Source organism: Carassius gibelio, chromosome A5 (genome assembly GCF_023724105.1).
Source record: "Carassius gibelio isolate Cgi1373 ecotype wild population from Czech Republic chromosome A5, carGib1.2-hapl.c, whole genome shotgun sequence".
Classification (NCBI taxonomy): domain Eukaryota; kingdom Metazoa; phylum Chordata; class Actinopteri; order Cypriniformes; family Cyprinidae; genus Carassius; species Carassius gibelio.
The window spans coordinates 22,384,772-22,410,994 of NC_068375.1; the positions used below are offsets into that span (position 1 = coordinate 22,384,772).

Consider the following 26,223-nt stretch of genomic DNA (forward strand, 5'->3'; position numbering starts at 1 on the left):
AGAACCAGATCTAAGACTAGCTGATTGGTGGAGGTGAAGTGGAAACGGTTCTCACCTTAATGCCGCTGTGCACGGTGACAACAGGTGGCTGCCGCTGGGCAGACGTGATGGTGATAGTGAACATCTGGTTCTCCAGACGATTGTTCTCACCATCATAGACAACGAAGTGGAAAATGTCAGTGACAGGCTGGTTACCCGTTTCAAAGGATGTAACATACCTTTATATATACATAAAAAAAAATTATTTCAGACTATTTTCAACCTTTTTCAAATGCTGAAAGAAATAGAGCTGGGAAAAAAATAGAGAAATTGCTGTAAACATAAGGTAAATATTCTATCCAAACCACCAGAGGTTAACGCTCAAATAAGGGCAAAGATGTAATGGCCTGAGAGAACTGTTCTACATTTCAGCATTTCTCAGCAGGGCTCAACAATTCAAAGCAATTAAAGAAGCTTGTGTTGTAATACATGTTGAGGCTCCCCAAGCCCTTCAACTCGCCAAACATTTTACATGCCTCATTTATAGAGTCTAATATTAACAAAAGCTGAACTAGGAATGGCACATTACTACTGGTAATGATCTAAAAACACACTGACACACTGATATGCAGCAAAATTGTGATAAAAATGAAAGTAATACTATTTAAATTCAATTATCAATGAATATATGAAAATAACAGAGCATTCTAAAATGCAGGGTGTTTACCTGATTTTGTGGTTGTTGATGTCCTCCATTGTAAAGGAGGAATATTCACTAAGTTCCTCATGGTCTGCTTCAGCCTTGGTTTTGGTAAGGATCCCATACATTGGTACAGAAATTAACTGCACAAAAACTTTTTCATCGGGAGATTCAACATCCTACAAGACATTGGCAATTCCTTTTAAGCATATTGGAGTCAACCAATTTGATCTTTTATTTTCAGTTATTATCCGAACATATCATTCCATACCACATAAGCTAACTGGGAACGTCTAATGATGGTGCTGCTCTTCTCCGCCACCTCCATTGACAGCAGGGCCTTAGGGTCACGTTTGGGTGCATCACCTTTGACCTCTGACACCAAGACCTGCACCACGATGGAGGTCATGGAGATCCCGTCCGTCACAGAGAAAGTCATGGAGTCCTCCTCAGTGGTGAGACCCGCATGCTCATACTGCAGAACATTCCTGGTGACGTCACTGGAGGTGAAGGTGTCCCCTGAGAGTTTTGATAAATAAACTAAAATAACTGAAGCCAGGAAGTGTATTAAAGAACAACACATTTGAAAGAACCAAAAATGCTGTACCTACCATTAACCATCTGGACCTGGGAACCAAGGTCCACTCTCAGGAGGGTCCCGTGTAGCGGCCCCTCCACCAATTCAAACTCTAGTTCTTCAGCGGCCGTATCAGCATCTGTCACTGCTAACTGTTGCCTACCTACATGACATGGAAACAAGTCCATGTAAGATTAAAAGGGACACATTTTATGCTTATGTTGTGCTAACTGATGTTTTCCTGGCACCTAGCAGTGTGGATGCAACAAAGATTTTCAAGAACAGCGGTATCTGTTTATTCAATGCAAAAAAACTGTCCAAAAATCAGGTGTTAAAAAGTGAGCGACTAGACATATGATCTCATGTGACATGATTGAAGTCTAAAACACTAATCAGTTTTTATGTGTGTGTAAAACTTTTTTAATAATACTGACTGGGCCTTTCAAATACGTATTCATTTGAGCACTTAAGCCAATACACGTGTCCTTACCCACTGGTGCCCTGCCGCCGAGACTGACCTCCAGCACCGGATCCAGAATCTGAAAGACCGGGGGCTGCTGATGATTGTCCAACAGCAGAATAGCAAAGTCCATCTCTGGAGTGGTGTGCTCTCCATCAGAAACTGACATAAGAAAGGGAGCAGCAATAAGTCACACATGCACAAGAGCACTGATGACCTTCAGGCCAGTTCTGTCTTCCGCACTTCAGCTCAATACAGCACAGATGAATGAATGCAACTTAGACGCAGGAAGAATGAATCAGACAAAGAGTAGGAGGGAAAGAAAACAGAAAGAGCTAAAAAGACATCTAACACCATCTCATTCTGAACATTAGATGTGTACTACAGGGGCACAAGCAACTATTCAACAACTACTCAGCATTCCTAGAAATATTATTTCTTCATAAATATCAGCAATGAAGGGCCCATTTTTATAAGTTTCGAAATCAGTCGTTTAGCTGCTGTAACCTTCAGAGCTCAAGCAGCTGTGTGATGTGTAGAAATTTGTAACCATGGTACTGTAACCTAGTATCCTCCAACATAACACTTACTGCATTACACTGCATTGATATTCCTGATATTCTGGTAAGGGGTTTGTTATAAACCTTTAATATTAACATTAAAGTAACATTAAGTATTAGTCTTTTGTTATTACTAAAGGATAACTCATATTAATTTATGATTTTACAGTAGAAAAAAAATGGTAGTAACCAGTAGTAAAAAAAAATTAAGAGTAGAAGAAGTTGTTATCTAAATCAGTTACAATTTACAAAACAAAGACCTTGATCCTGTCAGAACAATGAAAAAGGAATAACATTTAAAACGATATCAGAAAAGATATCAGATTCTGAGCCAAGATCTTCAACGTTTTATGACCCTGTGTTTGTTGGTTTCCTTCAGCTGAGTATATAGGTTGAGTATTTGTATAAGGAATAAAAAGCTCTTTTGGCATCGACTTCTGATGCTGCTGTGTTTTTCTCCAGTCTGCTTTTACTCTTCATCCATGTCACTCTTTTACTAACAGCACTAAGAGGAGTTTGTCTGCCCTACAGTGCCCTGTTTCCATCCAGACACAGAAGGGCATATGAGCAGTCACAGCTCTGATTCATGGGCACTGTGAGAAGAAGATGGATGCACAGTCATATCCTGCTGTCAGGCGGAATAAAGCATATGGATGGACATCAAAAAGAGAGAGGAAATCATATTCCTTTTTAGGAAAAAGAAGGTCCCATATATAAATAACAGCAACACACCAGGGAATGTGGGATCAGAAGCACAGAGGGATCTGTTTATGGTGTTTCAGAGGAAGAAATGAATTCTGGGTTTGCTGGAAGCATGTAAGGTAAGGGAGAATAAGACGAATAAGAGTCGCACAGTGGGGGTTAGAGAGGCCAAAAGTGATTATATACCTGTGAAATGGAGGCTCACTGACTCTGGTAGACCTGCAGCAATGAAACAGTGTTAGTGGTTACTTTCACAATCATCTGCTAACAAAACACAATGATTAGAGCGCAGGATGAGAAATTATGTCATATTTAAATGGTTAAACTGGAAAGATGAGTTTTACAGACTCATGCATCACTCATTATACTCGTGCATGCTACTATTGTTATATCCATTGCAGAAAAAAACCCCTCTACAATTAAAAAATGTTTAGTGACTGAAATTGTTTGTTGATTTAAAAGATCTATAAATAAATGAATTTGAGAGGCTTCCTTGAAAACTTACAATCCAATTACAGTAATAACTGCAATATTGTGAATTAAATGGCAATTATATTGTGAATGCAATTTAAAGTAACTGTTTTCTGTTTTAATATTTTAACTTTTAATTTATTGCTGTGATGGAAAGTTTAATTTTCAACAGTCATTACTCCAGTCTTCAGTATCAAGTAAAAAAAAGAAAGAAAATGTAATAAAGTAAAGCCTAACCTGTAAATGAGTACTGATAAAGCTCCTGAAGGTGGGACGGGGCCTGTGGGGGTCTGTAGATTATTTTTCCACTGTCTACATCAGCCTGTGTGAAGAGACGCACATGATGGTAAGGTCTGTCCCTGTGCTCCAGCGTACCTGAAAAAGGAGAGTGACATCATCATATTAATATTAATATAACAATCAGTTCGGTATTACAACCTTAGAAATTAAATGAAATAGAGAATGTTGGATGAATTAAGTTTATTTTGCTTCCATATGCATAATTTGAAGTTACTCATAATCATCTTAGATGTGAAATATCTACCCTTCCATTAAAAGTCTCAGCAAGATTGAACTTTGGAATCCTCTACTCTCTATTTAATGGTACAAAAAGGAGAACAAAGCAAAACTCTCAGGCTTCCATTATGCCTGTAAGTGTGCTACCCAATGACGATAATGGAGGTTTAGTTACCGTGGCCTGAGGTAAGTGCTTTGGTGATGTTGTAGACAAGCTTGTCACTGGGCGTCTCAGAGTCAGTGAAGGAGAGAGCCGAAGGAGATATCACAGTCACACGATCTTCCAGTGCCTGCACACACACACACACACACACACACACAGAACCAAAAACATTATATACTCATGAAGACAATAAAGTTTGAATATTGTATGAGTTGAGTCAAGTGTTTTTTTATGTCTTTGAAAGAAGTCTATTGGGGGGAGGGACTAATGCCATTCCATGCATTCTGATTTATCTAATCACTGTTAAAGAGTTGGATTCCCAAACATAAAAAAAAAAAACCACAATATTTCAAATACACTCCTTCAGGGTTCATATAAGTTTTAGAATTTTTTTGTTTTTTTTGTTTTTTGTTTTCGTATGGCCCTGTATGACATCATAAAGAGTGGAATTCCCTATATGGGTACTTCTCCCGGAAGAGCGCGAACACACAGCAAACTGATTTTGTGGAAGTCAAGATACATTTTTTTAGGATTCTTTGATGAATGAGAAAGTATTTTAACAGAGGAAAAATAAAAACACACTTCTATTTCACTTAGAAGTTTGGATAACACTGGATGTTAACTAAAACCTAAAGAGACATCTCACAGTGATCTGCAGGTCGGCTCCAGGTGCGAGCTGAGGCAGGCCAGGGGTCTGAGGCATCACTCCTATAGTGAAGGTCTGCGTGTCACTCAGAGTTTCTGGAGAGACCTCACTTGAAACCTACAAACAAAAGCACATGCCCATGCATTAACAGATGTTTATAAATCTATGAATAAATATGTATACATGAATAAATACAATACCACAGTGTACTTGTACTTGTTCCCACTATAAAATATAAGCTGTCTCATAAATACATTTTAACAATTCTATGACAATAACTGGCAATCATCAATGTTCTACATAACTAAAATCAGTTCATCAATACCCATCATATTTTTGAGATTTTTAATTCACTCTGTGACTGTCATTAATTCAAATACAAATTAATTTCAATAGTGAAGTCTTGAGCCGACAGCTAACAAATAGGCTGAAGCACTTCACGGTCACAAAAACACCCCTGAGGACATAAACTGAACCATTAAATCTCAAATCTTATTTAATTAAGTCTGTGGCACAGGATGCAGCCTCAGGCAAAAGAAGAGAAGAGAAAAGAACAAACAAGAAGAAAATGCTATTTTCTTGAGGACGACAAAAAACTGTTGTGTCAAGAGTCATTAGGGGTTCAAGCTGCAGGATTAAATGTGATTGAATGTCCTTTAATGCTGCTTACACTGATTTGAAACTGCATCTGAAGACAAATTAGCTCATTTATACCCAAGTAATGCAGTGAGGCTGGTTAAGGAGAGGTAGAACAGATGGACAAATTTGCCTAAGGGTGTGAAACAGAGCTGAAGTAGAATAGAGAAAATAGTCCAGTTGTCACACTTCACTCGAGGAGGAACGAGAGAGAAATCACAGGGATAATCCACAACGAGTGGGCCAATCAACAACAACAAAAACAAAAAACATGCTAATGAAACAGAGCAGAACTTCTTCAGACATGAACCTATGCCATTTGTGCTCCTCATTTGGGAGCCACGCTCATGGTCTTCGCAGTCAAAAGTGACCAGACACCCACCTGAAATGTAACTTTTCTTTACTTCAGTAAAATCAGTCTAAAATATTTTTGTTCAATAATATTTTTTCTTTTGTATTTTGAGATAATTTTATGGTACTATTTTATGGTTCTCCCAATGAAAATAGTATAAACATTTTTCTAAATTTTAACAATTATTTTTCAATCAATGCAGTATTTTATATTAAAATAGAGACTTGGTCTTTAAAATCCAATTTTTGAAGACTGAATAGGACCTCCTGATGAGAGCAAAAAAAAACCTGTAATTTCATGATGTAACCACTAGATTCCTTTATAGGAGTATATTGAGAGGATTGTGAATTCCCTAGTTGTTTTTATGCATAATTGTTTACTTTTATTGTGTTGTGGATTTAAATGTATATAAAGGCATTCTCAAAGACTACTTTTTGTCAAGGTTTATATTTTTTGCTGTTTTAAATGTAAATTAACTATACCAGTTTATCTGAGTATGTATAATTCTGTATGTGTGTGTCTGTGAGTGTGTGTGAGTGGATGTCTCTGTTTTACACTCTTGAAGTTTTAGAGTGTAACCCCTTTCTTGCTGTCCACTTTTTTTTTTTTTTTGCTGTATTGTAGTTGAATTATTGATTTTATTTTACATAGTTGCATTGTTACAGTCACACCAATTCATAGGTGTGTGTGCATGTGTGTGTGTGTGTTTACAAGTGTGTGTGTGTCCGTGCGCATGAGTTGGGGTGTTGATTTTGCACTGATGTTTTAGAGTAGAGATGTTTTAGAGTTTCTGCACTTGTGGGTGATCTGTAGATTGTACACACAAAAATGTCTGTCTTTTAGATTTTTTTCCCATTTCCTATTTATTTCCTATGGCCAGTCATTTTTGACCGCAGACCATGAGTGTGACTATTTTTTAACTTTACTTAAAAAGTAAAGTTTACTTAACTTTTCTGAATAGTGCCCTCAATTTGTGTGTGTGTGTGTGTGTGCACATACCAAGTGCCATAAGAGTCACCAAATTTTGTACCACTCTGGTGAAGCTATGATTTTTTTAAAATTCAAAATGTAATATTCTCCGGTCAGATGTGATGGAAGACTGCACAAGTGTTCAACTGCAAATCAATATATAACACAAAAATAATTATTTTGAACCACCCAGAAGTTAAGTGGAACCTATGGATTTACATACTGAGCCCCAGGGCTTTTGCCGAAGCGACAGCATTTGCCTTGTTAAATTTAATGCTCACTTTGTGTGTCTCACCTGAAACTGAAAAGTGTCTCTCTGTGATCCGGATCCATAGTGTCTATACCAGACAGTCCCTTCATTAACATCTTGCTGTGTAAATGAGCTGGTTGGTGTGGTGTCCTGAGCATCTGGGAAGGACTGCCATGCCTCCACAGGACCATCAGCAGGCATAGACACCAGCACAATCTCTCCTAGACACATAAACATATAAGATTCCTTTAGAAAAAAGCACTTTACCTTAGTTCATGGCACTGAATTGAGTTTAGAAAGAAAGACAGACATCAAGGAATGCTAGAGACAGATGGTGATGATACCGTATTTGGGCTGTCCTCTCTCAGAATGAATGGTGTACAGGATTTCAGAGTCACTGGTTCCTTGGAACTGAGCATTGAGGCACTTCTTAGACAGCCGCACCATTCCTCCCTCTCTCACCCAGGTCCTGGGCACTGAACGCAGGAGAGGACTCAATCCAACCTACAGGGAGACCATCATGCACAATTAGGATTAATGGAATGTGTATTTTAAGCATGTACCTTATAAAAAATAAGTTAAGGTTATAACTTCCTCTCACCAAGACTGCTTTTATTTGATAAACAATAAAAATGGTAATATTGTGAATTATTGGTTCAATTTAAAATCACTGTTTTCTATTTTAATATATTTTAAAATATAAAAGTATTTAGTGTTACAGTCTGATTTGCTGTTATAAAGAAACATTTCTTATTTTAAATACTGGAAGCAGTTTATTCATATTTTTATGGAACCTTTGATACGTTTTTCAGGATTCTTTAATGTATAATTTAATGTTTAATGTATAAAAATAAAATAAAATTGTACAAAATATTTCTATGCAAAAGTATTAACTTAAAGAATTACCTTAAAAAGAACTTTCTTAAAAAAAGGCTGAAGTTTAGGTTAGGTTTTTACAGTTGTGACATTGCAGTGGTTTAATCATTATAAAAGCACAAGACGATATCTTTCTTGCATTTTACATTGAAAAACATCAAAGCTACAAGAAAATCACAAAGACACATGCCAATCATACATAGTCAGCTATTGCAATGCCAGGACTCTTTAGATGCTAACAGGTCTCTGAACATCCCAGCGCTAACTGAGGAGCTCATTGTGGTGAATAAGATCTTCAGCATCACAGATAACCTTCAAGAACGTGGGGAGATGAAAGCCCTGATTCACAGAGGAAACACCCTGGCACCCTTCCACCACCTTGCTGCTGATCCTGATCACCCCTCTGAGAGTGGGACGGATTTATAAAGCAAGGTGTTCACGGAAGAGTTCACTAAGAGGTCAAAACTATAGTCTGTTTCTAAAGTTTAATTCAGAGTTTTGCTACAATCCTACCTGATCTGATCCTTAGAAATGACTTTTGCTGGTGTAACCTACTGTACTCAGCTTGTTTCATTCATATTACATAACATTTCTGACTTCAATCTGAATTCGATGTTACTACATGAAACCATTTTTTTAGGTTACCAGCAAAACATCTTGTACAGTGATACATAACAAAGTTTTTTTTTTTTTAAGTGGTGGACAAAGTGAGTTTTTGAGGTCTCCAGACCACATTGAATCAAGGAAAATTACACACCGCTGAGCAATTACATGGATCAGGGACTACAAACACCAAATGACTTCTCTCGAAAAGGCTAATTGAAAGCCAGCTTCCTCTTTTATTCCTCTTTGTCTTCATTGCCGAAATCCGCACATATTATAGATCTTTTGAGATCAGGAAGCTTGCTCCCAAAGCCAAAGCCACAATCAATAAAGAGGTCATTAACCCACAGTCGTCATGTTGCCCACTCAGCCTTCACCTCTGTCTGCTCTCAACACCTTGTGTTGCAGATGTAACTTGACTTTTTCCACTCACTGGTAGTAGTGTGAGTGCAATAGGCCTTTATGCAATTCTGTCCAATAAAACTTACTGCACAGGAGCAATTAAAAAAAAGTGCTATTGATTAAAAAACAGAGTGTTTACTGTGAAGCAGGACTTCCATTAGTCAAAAGCCGCTTAAGATGGTAGATAACAGGCTGCAGGTGTAATCGGATGACACTACAGAGAGATGTGAGGATAAGGGTGTATGGAAGGGGGACAGAGCTTCAAAAGAGCAAACAAAGTGCTGCAATCTGTCTAGACATCAGCAGGCGGAGGGCACGTCAAACAGTCAGAAAGCAGTTATTTCAAGCGTAAAAAGGGTGATGATGATTGTATAAGTGTGTTTGGATGGAAAGAGGTATGAGAGATGTTCACCCTGTCATGAAGACGCACTGCACCCATTGTGTTTCAATGCACCTGCTCTGTCAGAACAATTGAGCAAAAATGATGCAAAGTTGCTGCATGATGCATATCTGTACCATAGATACTTCTACAGGTTACATATCAGTACATTAAGGTGTAAATATGATCCTGTGAGGGAAAAGAGACAGTAGACGTATGCTATGTGATCACAAACAGACCCCAACAGTACACTGTAAAAGTGGTCATCTTTAACTGAATGTGAACTTTTTCTATCTTATAAGTTATAACCCTTTGATTGATCGGGTTTCAAAGCCTAAATAATAACCTCAGGATTCCATTCTTAAATTATAACGGAAGCTATATAATTTTATGCAAAAAGAAAAATCTGTGTGCTGAATGCTGGGGCCTATCTCAGTGTCTGGGGCTGAAAGCATTTATGTATAAAGACCTATTTATAATTAATTATACTTAACTAATACTTATTAATAATATTAGTATTCATTTTGTAACATTTTGTTTCCAAAATCAAATAACTGGCTTTTTGCAATATCCCTGTAAGCACATCATTAAAAATTAACCCTATAAACTTTTAATATAAACCCATTTGTTTATAATTTCTTAATGTTTAAAAACAATAGGAAAAAAATTAAATAAACTGCGATATATCCCAAGATTTCTGACCAGTCCAAAAAATGTGCTTATATAATATATTAAAAAGTTAACTGAAGTCTAAATCTAAAAATTTCCACAGATTCCACAACACTTGAGTACCTTGGAATTTTCCAGACTTCAGTTTAAAAACCACTGGAAAAATCTATTTAGGTCTAATAAATTTTGTTATATTTTTTTTTCAGTGTAACTATTTGAGTGATTTTATCATGACTGAGCATAAATCCAACCAAAATCAAGAAATGATGCAGCAGTAGCCTAAGGCTCCATTATCAAGATGTTACAGCGTCAGGTGGAGTGAAGAATCCATAATTAGCCAAAAAATCCTTGATTTAAGTCCAAAATGCAGAAAAGCTGATGACCTGCTATTTAAATATTTTACACTTACATGAAAGTACATGACAGATTGATAGGTCTATAAACAATCATAGGTAACCAGTGTTCTGTTGTTAGTTGGCAAAAACGGCACATTTATGATGTTTAAATTAATTCCCAATCACAGAAAAAATTAGAAATGAAACACCTTCAGCTTACCCTTACAATAACAGAGCATGTAATTTCAAAGAATATAAGACTCCACGATAAGCAGTCTAGCACTTTACAAAACTCTGTAAGTTTCATGAAGGATTACTTCATCTTGAAAGAATCCTTTTTGATCAAGTGAACTGTCACTTAGCAAATCTTTTTTTAGAGTAAAACCTGTCATGTCTGTACCTTTTGCGCAATGCTGATGTGAAACAGGATGTTGTGGTAGTTGTGCCCATCATTGACCTGCAGCAGAAGTCTGTCCTGGTCTCCTTCTGAACCGTCATGTACATACTGCAGCTGCTCACGCTCCAGGTCCTCCAGTTTAAAATGGGTCACCTGCACACCACCATGCACGTGTGTGAGGCGGCCATGTTGAGGTGGATCCAGAACCGTGATGAAAACGTCCTGTGGATTATCGAGGTCACTGATGTGAAGAATAGATCTGCTGATGATGGCTGTCTCACCAGAGTTAATGTACAGAATTTGGTTGGTGATCACAGTGGGTGGCTGTGAAAAGGGTAGAAAAAGAAATTATAATAAAAATAAAATAAAAGATAGAAAGATAGAATTCAAACCACAGTTTCAATAAATCAGAGGAAAGAGAAAATATTGTAAGAAAATATTTCATATTTTAGACCCAATGTCCTTATTCTCTATTCTTTTGCATCTACATACAATATTTGTGCATTTTTATTTAGTAAATTAAGACATGCAGTGGTAAGAGTCCTATCAGTGATTGACTACTGTTGCTCAAATAAAAGACAAATGAGGGAAATGAAAGGCTGATTTTGACACAAATGAATACAAATAGAGTATGTTACAGTTGCTCCAGGACAGAGTGTAAGGATTCAACCTTACTTTATCTATCATGACTTCATTCTGTTATTTTTGGCCTAATTTTAATTTATAGTCAAAGAAAATAGATGTCAAATGCCGCATGCAGATTCGAACTTGTGTTGTCCACATGAGCACCAAAGCATTTTACACAAAATTTGCTTTAAGTTTAAAGCAGTTCACACTAATGAACATCCATGATGTTGCTGCTGCACAGAGCTGTGGAGAAAATCAGGCCACTTTTGTTTACCACTTCACAGGGAAGACATGAGCAAACGGTACATTTCCGAAAACAATATTTTTCCTCAAGGAGCGATTATTGCATTTTTTTCACTCTCTTTCCCTTGTAGGAATAGATTTGCAGTCCTCTCTCTCTCTTCGCTCCAAGTTACAGGTTCTATATTTTAGCTATAACTGCTCACTCAACGGCAGGAAGTGAACTTATCAGTCCAGTAGGGGCAGGAATGCATTTTGGGTGTTATTTGTTGCAATGACATCCATTCGATTTCTGTAAGGGGGCTCAGGTTTCTCTGTGTGTGTGTGTGTGTGTGTGGCTGGTGGAGGTTAGACAGTGAGACACAAGTCGTTCTCTGGAGACTGTATCTATGAAGTGTAACTAAATGCTGCAGAGGAATGAGCAACACAGAGAGAGTGAGAGAGAGAATGGGAAGAGATGAGCCATAATGCCTTTCTCAGGGTGAGGGAAATGGAAGATCAGTCTATATTAAGGATGCGGACTATGGGTGAAAGCAAAGATGAGTATACAGCAGTATGGGTCCAATTTTACATTTCTATTTTACAAAGGCGAAATCATAACATGAAATTTTTAATAAAGGAATCATGACACCCAATATTGCGACAACCAATTTGGACAGCCTTGACTTAATTTATATTTTTCTTAAAACCTTTTTAACATAAAGGTGTATGTTTAAACGTAGGGTGCCTCAACCTTGATGTAATCTAAGCAACAACAGGCGAGATTGTTTAAAGAAAAGGTTGTGCGAAAAGCCCTAATATGCAGATAGTCTGGTCATGTTTTATGCAAATGACTAACCTTGGGCACACGGTCACTCATTCAGAATATCCCAACTTCATTAACACTAGAACAAGGTTACTCTTGTGCAGACAAATACGAAATAATCCATGCAATTATTAGTAAATGAGACGCATAGTCCTCACATACTCCTCTAATCTCTTTTTTGTTGTATTTGTCTTGTGACTGCAGAATGAAGCGCCATTACTCAGCGTTCTTCCACAAGCTGTGTGTGTGTGTGTGTTTGTGTGTGTGTGTTTACCTGCTGGGAGAGTGCCTGCACTGGAACACTCTGTGGCTGAGAGTACAGCTGAGGATCTGCTGCCCTTAACATGAACTGCCCACTTCTGCAAAACAAGCCAACATTACACTGATGTGAACAGATCCAAGGATATAAATAATGAGTCAGGGTTTGCCTACATTTCGCTACAAAATCTGAAACCATGTATAATGTGGGGACCGGCTAAAAGAAAACGACTTGGTAAACATACTAAATAATTTCCTACTGTTGAAATATCCACAGCAAATGGTGTCTTAATGACATTTTTTAGCTCAGTCTCTAAACAATACAAGTCAATGGTAAGTAATAGTTTCCATTTCACACTGTGACAAAAACAAAGGTGTGTGCAAAGTGGCTGAAAACAACAGAAAAAGACACAATGAATAAAAGACTTAGAGAAGCAAAAGGCAGAGACCAAAATTAGAAAAAGACTGAGTGGCTTTTAAAGAGAAATGATAACGACTGAAAAAAGTGATACATCTGGGAAAAAAAAGAGAGAAGTGGATTAAAATAGGAGTGAGAGTGTAAGGGCACACAGATCACTTGTTAATTAAACCACAGAGCTGAAGGGAGCGCGAGGAGCCATTAAAGAGATAAACTGTGAGAAAGTGGAGAGAAAACTGAAGGTCAGCAGTTAGTGACTGCCTAATGTGATCGTCACAAATGCTGCGGCTCATGAGCACTGTGGGGTGTGTGTGTCCTGTCAAACGCCTCACCAACTTCACCCAGTTAATTAAAGCTAATGACTAGCACACACTACTCAAACTCAGTCCATCCCCCAAAACACACACACACACACTCGAAACCCTCCTGCCTTAATATAACGCTGTTTTTCCATCTACATATGCAAAATCTGTCTGCCTAAGCAGAAATGGGCCATATCCCGCAGGAATGACAAACGGAGTCACCTCCTAAAGTGATATTTCAAGAGATGAGGAATGAAATATTTGACATGAACTATTAACAGTGAGTAAACAATATGTAATTAATGATTGTAGACTTCCGTATATCATCTAGTCCATATATACTGAACAGACAAACACACACATAATACACATAGACATTCACTCATTCTTCAGTTCACGGGATGCACTGTAATGCTGTTAATGACAGTGATGTATTATAATGCTATCGGTGACAGAGGACATATCTCTCGGTCTGCCTACGAATGATATGTTTTAAATGACTTCTGAACATAAAATACATTTCTTGGGGAAACGAGCCTGGATTAATTCCGTCACTCCCTGCGGCACACATACTCACTTGGGCTGCTCTTCGTCGTGAATGAAGCGCACAGCTCTACGTTTGAGCTGAGTCAAGGTGAAAGTGTCGTCTCTGCCCAGCGCTCTCTCCCTGTCATTTTCCAGGACCACGAGACGGCCGTTACTGGGTGGCTGAAGGAGCTGGAGCAACATGCTTTCTGACTGGCTATCTGCATCCTTGATTGACAGGAGCGCCGGATCCAGAGGCTTAACTCCACCAATAGGAACCAGCAGAGAGCCGTTGATGTAAAGAGATGGAGCACGGCTGTTTGCTGTAGAAACAAAGGTGGATGTGATGTTCAAATATTCAATAACAACATAAAAATGAAGGGTATTTATATCATTTATTTCTATCAGATATGTGAAGTAGAAGGTCCTGGTTACCTCGACAGACTCTTGTTTTTCGGTCAGCATAATATCCGTGACCACAGTCCACGATGCACTGGCCACCCTTCAGGAAGAAGTTCTCAGCACAGGCACGGCACTCACCTGCACGCGCACACTCCAAGCAACCAGCTGAGCATGCTGGGAAATAATCACAAACAATCTGTCATCAGATTCAGGTAGAACACGAGAGGGGACGGCGTCACGCCATACTGAGCGCCTCTAAAATTAGCAGGGTTGTAAAGATGCCAAAATGGCCAATCTAGGCAATCACGACCACTCGCTCAGACCAGATACACAGCACTCACCGGTGCACTGACGGGTCGAGGCTTCTAGAAAGTAGCGCTTGCCACATTCCAGCACACACTGCCCGTTCAACATGGCATATGGCAGCTGGCAGCGTTGACATCGGCCATGAACCTGGCACTGCTCGCAATGCTCATCACAGCCTGTTCATGGGAAAAATAAGGTAGAGAAAGCTGAAGACAAAATCTGACATACTAATATTTTTAGTATTTACTACATTACATTACTCCAGTCTTCAGTGTCACATGATCCTTCCGAAATCATTCTAATATACTGATTTGCTGCTTAAGAAACATTTAACAGTCAGTTGAGCAGCTTAATATTTTTGTTTAATTTTTTAGCAGCATTCCTTGAATAGAGAGTACATAAAAACAGTATTCATTTGGAACAGAAATATTTTATACTTCTATATGTTACATATGTCTTTACTGTCACTTTTGATCAATTTAATGAGTCCTTGCTGAATAAAAGTATTTATTTATTGCAGAGCCCAGACTTTTACATTCATAATAAAAATATAATATAATAATTTTACATTATTTGTATTATTACTACAATTACTATTAATTTATAATACATTAAAAACCGAATAAAATATTATGCATTTTAATAACATTTTGGTTGTGTTGTATTCAGCTAAACTGCTTTAATATCGAGTTAAAAACTACATGCTATAATAACTGGATAATGCTGGTTAATTCAAATTTAACATTCAAATTTAACATTCAAATTTAACATTCAAATTTAATCTAAGCTTCTTCAATCCAGTCAAAAACTACGACATTGCTGATAGACTTTTTCTTTCAATCTCATTTGAAATCAATCCATTAAAGCGCCTGATGTTGGCACTATACAGCAGACATTAGTGGTCCTCTCAACCTCCCCGACTGTGACAACTGACTGAGAGAATGAAATGTCAAAGTTTATTGAGCTAGAAAATTGATTGGTTGAACTCCTAATGAAGGTTGTTATTTTTGTTGATGACTGACTCAGACATCTCTCAGCATCCTGGTAGAATCCCGGTGAGCAACCCGGCACACAAATGCCATCCTGCAGGACGTATCCCTCCATGCACTGCAGACAGTCACTACGCAGGGGTCCGCGGCACGCGTTACAGCTCCAGTCGCACTCTGAGAGAAAGAGAAAAAGAGAGTGAGTGGGAGGGATAAAAAAAGAAAATATGATAAATTGGAGTGTGATTGAGGAAGAGAGTAAAGTGAGAGCAAATGAGAAAGAAAGAAATACCACAACACAGTAATGAGAGAGCATGAAGAAACTAGATTTGCATTTGTTGAAAAAATAAATACAAGCGCTTTCAAGGCAATGCATGATTACTTTCACTTCTTTATGTAAATTCCAACAACATTATTGCATGCAGGAATGGAGAACTTTCTACAATTGTTAATTAATGAAGCAAAACACCAATAGAGGCTGTGTGTTATAGTGATTATTCTGTAAAGTAAAGAGTGTTCAACACAAAGTGAAGTGCTTAAATACCCCACAAATGTGTTACTGTAGTGGAAGTAGTGACAGATCTTTGAATAAGTCATTACAAAGACATTTTGTTTAAAAATTACAAAATTCTATATTTGATTTACAAAAAGAACCCATATGCATTAATCAAAACAAGATCACCACGATGCATTTAAAAAAAATAAATAGGATGAATTTCCATAACATTGGACAAAAGAGACCAATGAACAATAGGTACATAGTTGCATACATTAATAAACAATTTGTCCACCAAGTAATATAGCTCATTACTCTACTACAAAAGGTTTACAGTTGGCAAGGTAGCAACTTAATATTTAATTAATATAGAAAGTGTCATTTAAAAACAGCTTCTCCACAACTCATCCAATCAGAATAGATCATCCTTTTTATAATCATAGTATTAATAAATAAAAAAATTATCATAGCTGTTACTTTACTGTTGATTTTAGCGTGGCGGCAAAATTGTATTGACAAATTAAAAGCTATTAACACAACAACAACACATTTTATGAGGGACATTTTATTTAAATTTGAGGTTAATATGTAATATGTTAAACTGTGAACAGTGCATCTAAGCCTGAAACCTAAAGCAGCAAAACCAAGCTTGAATAGTGTCTGTACAAAAAAGAAATATGAGGGATTTCAATACGCTGCTCGACTTACAATGAGAAAGAGAGACAATGTTTCAGTTCGCAAGTCATCTATTACAGAGAGCACCATTTGATAACCCACCAGCAGACCTCTGCTCTCTAAATCAGCTCAGCTCATTAAAAGCCCCATCATGCTCTTTCTGTCATCGCTTTAGCTATATAACCTCATCATCGCTCCAAATCCGTCCTCCCAAAGTATTTCAAACATTCAATCGAAAAGAACATTGGCTAACTTAATTTAACACTATATCCAATTCAAACGTCTATGTAGCTCATTTGTCCATGTGAGACGCATGCCTTAGTGCTAGGAGATGTGTGACAAATGAAAACAATATGTGTCACAACATCGCCTCAAAATTTCAAACATGTTTTAATTCATAGTCTGGGTCCATCATACACTATATGCCTTTCTGAGAGATCTGTGTAGTGTATACCAGCCTTGATTTGAGGAATGTTTAATGTCTATGAAAGAACCAAAAAGGACAAGCAGTTCAAAGGCAATACATACAACACACATTCAAATCAAAGAATCGTGTTTATGGACAAGTAAAACTAATAGAGTAGTTTAACAATACAGGATCAGTCATTTAAACAATGGATGACTATCGGGAAGGAAATGAGGGGTAGTTTCTAGTCTAAATGAAGAGTATTCCATGTTTGACAGTGCAGCTGGGCTGAGACTCACCTCTGCATGTGCGCGTGGTGCTGTTCAGGTAGTACTGATGAGCACAGCTCTCGTACTGACACTCTCCAAACAGAAGCACTTTAGCTGGATCTCTACACGACGTACACACACCCGCCAACTCACAGCTCAAACACTGTGTGTCACACACTGAAACACACACAACAATCATTCACTCAATACTTATCAGACAGACAGATGCAGTTCAAGTAAAGGTGTACCTACTTTGGCACACCCTGTTTTCATCAGCGTAATATCCATGTGGACAGTGAGGGCTGCAGAGACCGGATGAGGCCAGAACCTCAGGGGCCAGACAGGAAGTACAGGAGTGAGGACCATCCCCACTGCACTCCTCACACGAAGAGTGGCATTCTGGAGGACACAGGCACAGAACGGTAAGAATGAAGACTAGACAATTATGACAAATGGTTCTTAACTTAGGATACAAGGAAAGCAAGCCAGGCTTCATTTACACCTTAATACTACATTATGCAAAGGTGTACTATATATTGTCACAGTGTCTGGTCTGTGTTTCCCTGGGTTTCCACTAGCGGTCTCACTTCCCTTAGAGTCACCCACTGCAGGTACTACATTTCCCACAAGCCTTTGTCCCATTCATCACTGTTAATTGCACCCCTGTTTATTCCACTCAGCTGTTCCCACGCCACTTTCATCGTTTTCACTTGTCCATATATACCCGGTCTGTTTCATGGAGTTCTTGTTTTCTGTCACCCTGCTTTCTCGTGTTTCCTAGTGGTTTCGTGTTTCTTGTTTTGGACTGCTTTTCAGTTTTGACCTTTTGCCTGTTTTGGATGTTGATTTTTGGATTCCCCTATTAAACACTGCAATTGGATCTCTTGGTCTTGTGTGTACATTCGAGACATATATACACTGTGAACTGGTGTTGTATTTTAATATGTGTAAAAGATCCACATAATTGATTTAGACAGGACTCCGTTTTTGCAGATAAAAGTTATTAAAACCTTAGAATCTTGAAAAACAGAGCAACATTTTCATTTTTTTTTTTTTTTTTTTACATTTTAATCAGTGCTTTTGCCAAGGACATTCACATTTCACTATAAAGACAGAAGACTTAAAAGGAATACTGTTGACATCCTACACTTGTACTCAGAAAGTTCCATTCACATGACTTTTAGTCTGCTGTCAACTTGACATATCATCTTCAAACAGGCCAAACACATTTGACAATGCTAAGTGCAAGTGAATTGCATTAATGGTCTTTTGCCTTTAATGGAAATAGAGCGTTATATATGCACATTTGCACATTCGCGAGAACCAGGCAATTATAGAAGGTCATCACAGTTTATAAATCACATCAGCATCTTAAAAGATTCTGCATTAAAGCCGAGCACTATATCATACTCCCTAATAAAAACAAATGCACCGTCTCATCTACACTGTCAGCAAAGGAGCCACTTTCAAAGCATCACAGGTAATTGCATCAGGGTTATGGAAACAGAGGCTCCAGCTATACTACATAGAGAGATCGTGTAGAATGACAAACTGGTGCATAAAGAGGATTCTGGTGCTGAGATGAGACGCTGTGTGAGACTGATGATGCTCAATCTACATATTGAAACTTCATGAAATAAAACAGCACATGTTTTTCTCAGAGGAAGACAGTGAGATGATATTGAAAGATGGAATGAATTAGCATCGTGTGATGCAGATTAGAGATGCACTTGAACATACTTTGGAAAGCTTATCGCCAGGGTTGCGAAATCACAATCAATTCATCAAAATAGTCATTAGTATCTACCGTACAATACCGTACCGTTTGCTCAGAAGGCCTACTTTTCTGATTTATTTATGACTATATAAATAAGCAATCTGAGGAATGTGTGTGTGAGGGGAGCTGTGTGAAAAAAAAAAGAATAGCAAAGCTTCATTGCTCCCATTATTTATTCATAAAGATGCTCTAGATGTCATGTGAACATGCATTTCAAGCATTAATCTTACAGTATGTTTATAGCATCACATATTGCCAATGAACTATCAATCATTATTTACAAATTCATTGCGAATCACATTTTTTGTACATTATAGTTAGAATACAAAATTATTTCCTATAAATTTAACACGTAACTAGAATAAGTCATATTTCATAGTAACAAGTTTGAAATGTGTTGGTGTTAGATATAGGATAGTTCTGCGTAATAACGCAGTGGGTCATATGTAGCCTTACGAGGGTTTGATTGAAATTCTGTCTGCATCTGGTAGTGGGAATGTGCTTAATTGTTTGCTCTGAATTCATTTGAACTTACTTTTGCAAGCTCCGTGCCACCGGTAGTATTTGGGTGGGCATTGAGGTACACAGTGATCTCCCAGCAGCAGCATCCTGGGAGACTTACACCACAAACACACAGTGCCAAAGCCAGACTGCAGGTCTGCCACACACCGCTGACATCCCTCCTCACACCCTGGCAGAGAAACAAACAGACGGAGAACATATTCTATTATTATGCACATCCATAAGAAAACCCCGAACTGAAATGGAAGAATTAAAAAGATCTTATCGGATTCTAAAGCTGTAAAAGTAAACACTGTGTTATCTGTATATCCTCTCTCACTCCTTATCAGCTGTGAGAACAGACTGGCTTCATTGCCATTCATTGCATATCAACCAATGAAAATCTTTTTTTCTCAGGCTCACTGATGATATGCAGGCAATGAGGCATTGGTACAGATTCTTTGAATTACACATATAGTTCATGCTTTATTGACTCATATAACAAGATATAAACAAAAAAAGTAGGCCTGTGAAATGTTTCTGAGGAAAAGCAGTTACTCAAACAATAAATAAGTGCTGCTGTAACCTTCACCACATCATAAAAACATGTAAAAATGAGTATAAGGTTATTATTATAAATGTTCTTACATAGTAAACTGTGTTTATTTCAACATGTTGACAATAACAAATCCATCTAACTATCATCTGTGGATGTTTCACGTTTTCAGATAAGCCACATGCATTTGAGATTTCAATGTCAAAGTGTTTCTGAATGATTTCGCTAGCACTTTTACAACAGCAAGCAGATATTTCGGTATAAAACATAAACTCACCCAACCTGAGCCATTACAATATAAGTCCTAAAGCTTCCATTTAAGAGCCGTTTATTGTTATATAAATCATCCAGGTCACCTTATAACAACACATCACAATACAGGTTACAACAGTTTTAGGAAAGTTTCACATCAGACGTTTATGAAGAATGATTTTAATAACCCTTATTTTCTAAAAAGAGCAGTAAGAGAAGCATAAATAAGTTTCATGAAGAAATTCTTTTTTATTCATCTAAGATGTGCAATAGCTGTCAATATCTCTATTGCAACCGCACTAGCATTCAAAAGTTTGGGGTCAGTCAGACTTAACATTCTATTTTATTTAGCAAGGATGCATTCAAATAAACAGAAGTGGCTGTAGAGACTTTTCTTTTAAGGATACAAAAGATTTTTCTGTCTAATAACAACTTCTTTTTAATTTCTATTTTTTAATCAATCAAAGAACCCTCTTAAAAAATTATCACAGTTTCCGCAAAAATATTAAACAGCACAACTGTTGATAATATGCAGGAAATATTTGTTGAGCACCAAATCAGTCTGTACATAAAATGATGTGACCCTGAAGACTAGAGTAATAGCTACTATTTGACATGACATTTTAAAATAGAAAACAGTTATTTTAAATTCTAATAATGTTTACAATATTAGAGTTTTTAATGTGTTTGTGATCAAATAAATCCGGCCTTGAAACTCTCTGAAAATCTCACCTTTTAATGGCAAAATCCAGGAATCCAGCTTAAGAAATCTCTGATCTCAGCCCTAAAGTCAAACTGAATCTAAAGAAGAATTTTTAATTGATTGTAAAATATTCTACATTGCAATTTGTTTTTGTTTTTTTGTTGTTGTTTTTTTATGCCTATTTTATTTTATGCCTGCTTTGATTGATGGTCATGTTTATCTTCTAGTGAAGGAGGACCTATTTGTTACCTCATTTGTATTGCACAAAACCTCCTCTTTTTATGAGACACAGACTGGTATTACAACCACTTTATTAAGACTCAAATAACAGGACAACAGTATTAGCCAGTTTCAGAAAAGAAGAAACACTCAGAGCACATTTGACAAAAGAAATTCCACACTCTTGGCATTGACTTTCCAACAATAGCTGACATGCTCTTTGAACAGCAAATCCTCACCCATATGACACCTTAAACCCAAACTGATGCAATGTCTTGAGATCAAAGGTGTCACTTGGAAGAATTCGTTTTTCACTCACCAATGCAGTAGCCTACAGCATTCAGGTACTGTCCCTCAGGGCAGCTGGTTCGGCAGTAGCCGTTATGTAGACTGGCATGGGCCGGACAAGCAGAACAGTCAGCCTGAGACTGCCCTGTACACTCCTTACATGATGGATGACAGGCTGAAGGGAGACAAAACATCACATTCATAAAAGTTTCTATTGAATTGCATTAATCCACATGGAAACTGGCTTCAGAACAGAACAGAATAACATCCATAAACACCTTGGCATGTACGGTCCTGAACATGGAAACCATGGGGACATTTATCGAGACACTGCCCTTGATGAAGGACACTGGGACGTATACAGGAAGTACAATTTTGGAAACTTCCACCAGAGCAGCCTGAACATGAGATGTGACATTCTGAGAGCGAAAAAGAGAGAGAAAGTGATATTAGTTATATATATTTTTTCCATAGTTGAAACAAATTTAAACTGTGTACCAGATAACCCAACATAATATAACATAACATAACTGATCACAAAAGTCAGTATACACTTTTACATGCCTTGTTGAGCATAAGAGACTTTTCCCCCAAATGAAAAGGTTTAAAGATTAAATTGTTTAAATAAATGTTTATATAAATGTAAAATATTGACATACATAAAACTTTCATAAGTGAGCACTTCCACATCACACATCACATGGATCAGGACAGCAGTTTTGTAGCAATGATGCTCAGTCTGCCTTAAAGCTGTATATATGTAGACAACACACGTTTGCTCTAAAAAGGCTGCCAGTCACAGAGCTGAGCCATGTGCACACAGCTGAATGAAAGCAGTGGGCTCCAAAAAGAAAGCCTGCTGCTGGTGTGAAGTCTGGACTCGTCTCCACTTCTCCACCAGATTAAATGTGAGAGACTTTGGCAGACACATGCAGACAACACATGCACAAATATGCACAATCATTGAAAAAACAAACATGCAGAGGCTCCTGACAATCTCGTCGATTTGGAGTAAAGCCTTGGCACACAGGTGTCAACAGCCATCCTCCACTGTGACCCAAGTCATCTGATCGTCTTTAAATTATTTGTCTGTCCAGCCAGGTTTCATTGTCAATCAGAACAAAAGGGTTTATCTACCCTGTAATTCAGTACGTTCCCCAAAGAAGGATAGTAGGTGTGCTAAATACTAACCCAGGCAATCTGTATTCCATTGAGTGAATGGGAGGCAGGGCTAAGCTTTCTTTTAATACAATTCAGACACACAATACACATGCCTAAAGGCCTCACATATCTTTGTTTTAAATGGCATTTTAAGCCCATGGGGTGTGTTTTGAAATGAAGCCAGGATACTGGAAATCTTACATCAGTTTAGAGGTGAGCGTTCACAGTGATGGGCTGAATTCTTTAATGCACTTTAAATCAATCTTTGAAACTCACACCATACTTGAGTCTGAGACACGATACTGTTTAATCTGTGCTTAAAATAGTTGTCTAACTTTACTCACATTTTCATACAATTCCAGCAACTATTTCTACTTTGATTATCAAGCTATTGCATGTAAAAGCCTAAACGGTATTGGGATCCTTTTAGACACCCAAAACCAGACTTAAAATATCATTAGATATTAGATTAACTTCAAATGTACTAATCATCTTTGCAATTACCTTTAATCAACTATTTTCCAACTCTAACCTGTAACCAACTAGGCTCCTTGCAATAACCTTTAACCAGTTGATTTATTGCAAAAACATTCACATATTGTTAAATGTAACTTAAGCATCCAAATACTTTTGGGGTCACAGTTTATAGAACTGTTTGAATCAACATTCTGTGATATTTCTAGCTATTTCAATACATATTAATTAAGGCAATGTTAAAAAATAATAAATAATATAATAATATGTATAATAATAAAAAAGGATTCAAAAAATATATATATATTCCGATGTAATTATTTATGGTTCTCATCATCCCATTGTGTGTGACTAACACAAAGACACATAGAGAGGTCTGCAGAAGTCAGAAGGTCTGACTTCAGAGGGTTTTACAGATTGGAATTTCCTCTGCATGATATCTGATCCACACACACACTCATTCACACCCACACACACACACACTCCAGACGAGTAGCCCTGAGGAAGCTCAATATGTTGTCTGAGCATGCTGGCTCAACACAAAGGTCTTCTTTGAAGAAAGAGGCACTTGTCATTATTCTAGCAGTAAGCTTCATGACAGTGAATGAACAGCCCACTGGCCACTTTCTCACTGCTTCCAAGTCAACTAAAACAGTATTATTTTTTAAATGAACTGGTAGCACTTTAATTTGTTAATGCATTCTGTATGATGTTTTATCAATGGACCATCATTTTAAAGCATTTATTAATCTAGTTTAATATTAATTTGTACATATGTATATAATTTTTTTTTAAGATGTATGAACAAAAATAATTAAAAAATGAACTACAGTATTTTTATAAACTAACAATAACATAAACATCCTTAAATGATATACATCATGATAACATTAACCAACTGGACATTGTTTATTTAATTACCGGTAAATATTTAATTGTGAACAATTTTAGAAACAAATGCAAAATGAAATAAAATGCATAGCATTTCATGGTTTTACACACCACATTTGACATAGACTTGAGCCAATTCCATAACTGTGAAGCTCTCAGCATGTGGGGGAACTTCATAAATACAGAAATGATTCACTGTGCAAAATTCAGACACTATTCAACTGTAAATTTTATTCAGTGCTGTGGGAGTGCCTGCAGTCCTTTATGAATATGCTACAAGCAGATGTTGTCATACTGTTTTAGTGCAATTAATTTCCATGTTCCTGTATGACGGCTCTCGCCCATACGTTTTTTTTTTTGGAAAGAACAGCTTATTCTTTTAATTTGCAAAATAAATAATTCTTAATCCCTTTTGGCAGGATTTGGTCAGGATTTAAATTCGAAATGAACCGCATTCTCCACAGGCTGTTGAACATCCCTGGTGTATCTAGGAATGAACTGCAGATCTTCAGTTAAAGGATTAAGACTTTGGGAATAACTCGTGCAAACAACCTGCAGTGTGTCACTCAACACGATGGTGTGCGCATTCTTTTTTCCAGTGTTTACTTTGCCATCACTTCATGATCAGGGAGCTACTGAGAATTACTAATGAAAGCATATCTGTCTTCATCTTCAGAGAAAAATATAAGAATATGTCTTCTTGTTTGCTCACCTCTGCAGGTCTGATCTGCATCAAGGTAATGCTGTGGCCTGCAGGCAGACATACAGGACCCGTGAGAGACATGCCCATTCTGAGGCTGCAGAACCTCTTCGTGTTTGACACACTGCATGCAGTCTGAGGAATCCGGACCCACACAGACCCGACATGATGCATGACACCCTGAATAGAGAAGGAAATGTGCTGAAAAGAGTTGAATGTACAAACAGCTTTGCATCTAAAAGGAATGTCTCTTTAACTTTATGCTTCATAAAAGATTTTAAACTAAACCTACATTTTAGTCATTTAATTTTATACCTCATAAATATAAGTAGGCAATTTACGCTTTAAGGCTGCTTATTAAAGTGGAACGCAAGGTACATCCACACGATTTATAACGTTCAGATTTCATGTATATATCCACACGTTGTCGTTGACATTTCTCATACATCCATCACAGTGGGGACTTTTTACGCTGATTATTGTTTTTAAACTGAGCTAATGATATTTTATAATTTTTAAAGGTATTTTTAGTACACTACCATTCAAAAGTTTGGTATCCAGTTTTAGAAAGAAAGTTTATTTGTATACCATGGCTAGATTTATTTGATAAAAAAAGATAGTAATATTGTGAAATATTATTATAAATTAATATCAGAATTTTTTCCTGTGTTGGCAAAACTGAATTTTCAGCATCATTACTCCACTCATGGATTTCTGATCCTTCAGAAATCATTCTAATATGCTGATTTGCTGCTCAAAAACATGTAACACCACAGTTGGTAATGAATTGTGAAATCCGTCATACAGCGTGTTTACAGCCTTTGTTTGAAATAGATATATCTTTTGTTTTGCATGACTACATTTTTTTTATGCATTTTTTATGAATAAAAGCAGCAGTTTCTTCAAACCTTTGAAGTGTAGTGTATATTTTTCTCTCTACAGCCTCACTACAGTGTAGATATATTTTATATCTACATACAGCATCTCCAGTCTATAACACACACAATTCTATGAACAAACAGTCTGAATCTATCAACAGAATCAGAGAAGGTTATCTGTATTCAGGATACACACACACACCTGCAATGCAGAACTGATTGACATAGTTCAGGGGACAACTACACTTAAAAGGCTACAGGTAACACATAACCCCTACTGAAGAAAAATACTCACTTTCTTCATTCATCCATCCATCTATCTATATATCTATCTATATTCAATTACATGCAACTTGTCCCTCCATTTAGTTGTGGGTCTCTTTAAAATGCGGCCCAAATTTAAAATCCATTTTTAATGATGCATTGCATCATTTAGTGAGCAGATGAATCAAATTGAATCCAAGTA

General features: G+C 37.2%; 1 protein-coding gene across 2 annotated transcripts in view; it reads right to left on the bottom strand.

The window, feature by feature from the left end:
- LOC128002999 (extracellular matrix organizing protein FRAS1) overlaps window positions 1-26,223 on the bottom strand; it is a 110,071-nt gene that overhangs the window by 24,982 nt on the left and 58,866 nt on the right. The window contains exons 18-40 of one of the 2 annotated variants that reach the window (XM_052592489.1): window positions 24,892-25,059; window positions 21,932-22,072; window positions 21,685-21,828; window positions 19,670-19,825; window positions 17,610-17,756; window positions 17,388-17,534; window positions 15,548-15,688; window positions 14,561-14,701; window positions 14,253-14,393; window positions 13,870-14,140; window positions 12,589-12,673; window positions 10,646-10,966; window positions 7,326-7,485; window positions 7,027-7,202; window positions 4,775-4,891; window positions 4,141-4,255; window positions 3,687-3,824; window positions 3,165-3,197; window positions 1,747-1,878; window positions 1,291-1,419; window positions 951-1,198; window positions 707-858; window positions 56-218 (exon numbers count right to left, since the gene is read on the bottom strand). In XM_052592489.1, the coding sequence (XP_052448449.1) occupies window positions 56-218; window positions 707-858; window positions 951-1,198; window positions 1,291-1,419; window positions 1,747-1,878; window positions 3,165-3,197; window positions 3,687-3,824; window positions 4,141-4,255; window positions 4,775-4,891; window positions 7,027-7,202; window positions 7,326-7,485; window positions 10,646-10,966; window positions 12,589-12,673; window positions 13,870-14,140; window positions 14,253-14,393; window positions 14,561-14,701; window positions 15,548-15,688; window positions 17,388-17,534; window positions 17,610-17,756; window positions 19,670-19,825; window positions 21,685-21,828; window positions 21,932-22,072; window positions 24,892-25,059 (3,566 nt within the window). The remainder of the gene's footprint in view (window positions 1-55; window positions 219-706; window positions 859-950; window positions 1,199-1,290; window positions 1,420-1,746; window positions 1,879-3,164; window positions 3,198-3,686; window positions 3,825-4,140; window positions 4,256-4,774; window positions 4,892-7,026; window positions 7,203-7,325; window positions 7,486-10,645; window positions 10,967-12,588; window positions 12,674-13,869; window positions 14,141-14,252; window positions 14,394-14,560; window positions 14,702-15,547; window positions 15,689-17,387; window positions 17,535-17,609; window positions 17,757-19,669; window positions 19,826-21,684; window positions 21,829-21,931; window positions 22,073-24,891; window positions 25,060-26,223) is intronic. The other variant, XM_052592490.1, reaches the window with a different exon arrangement.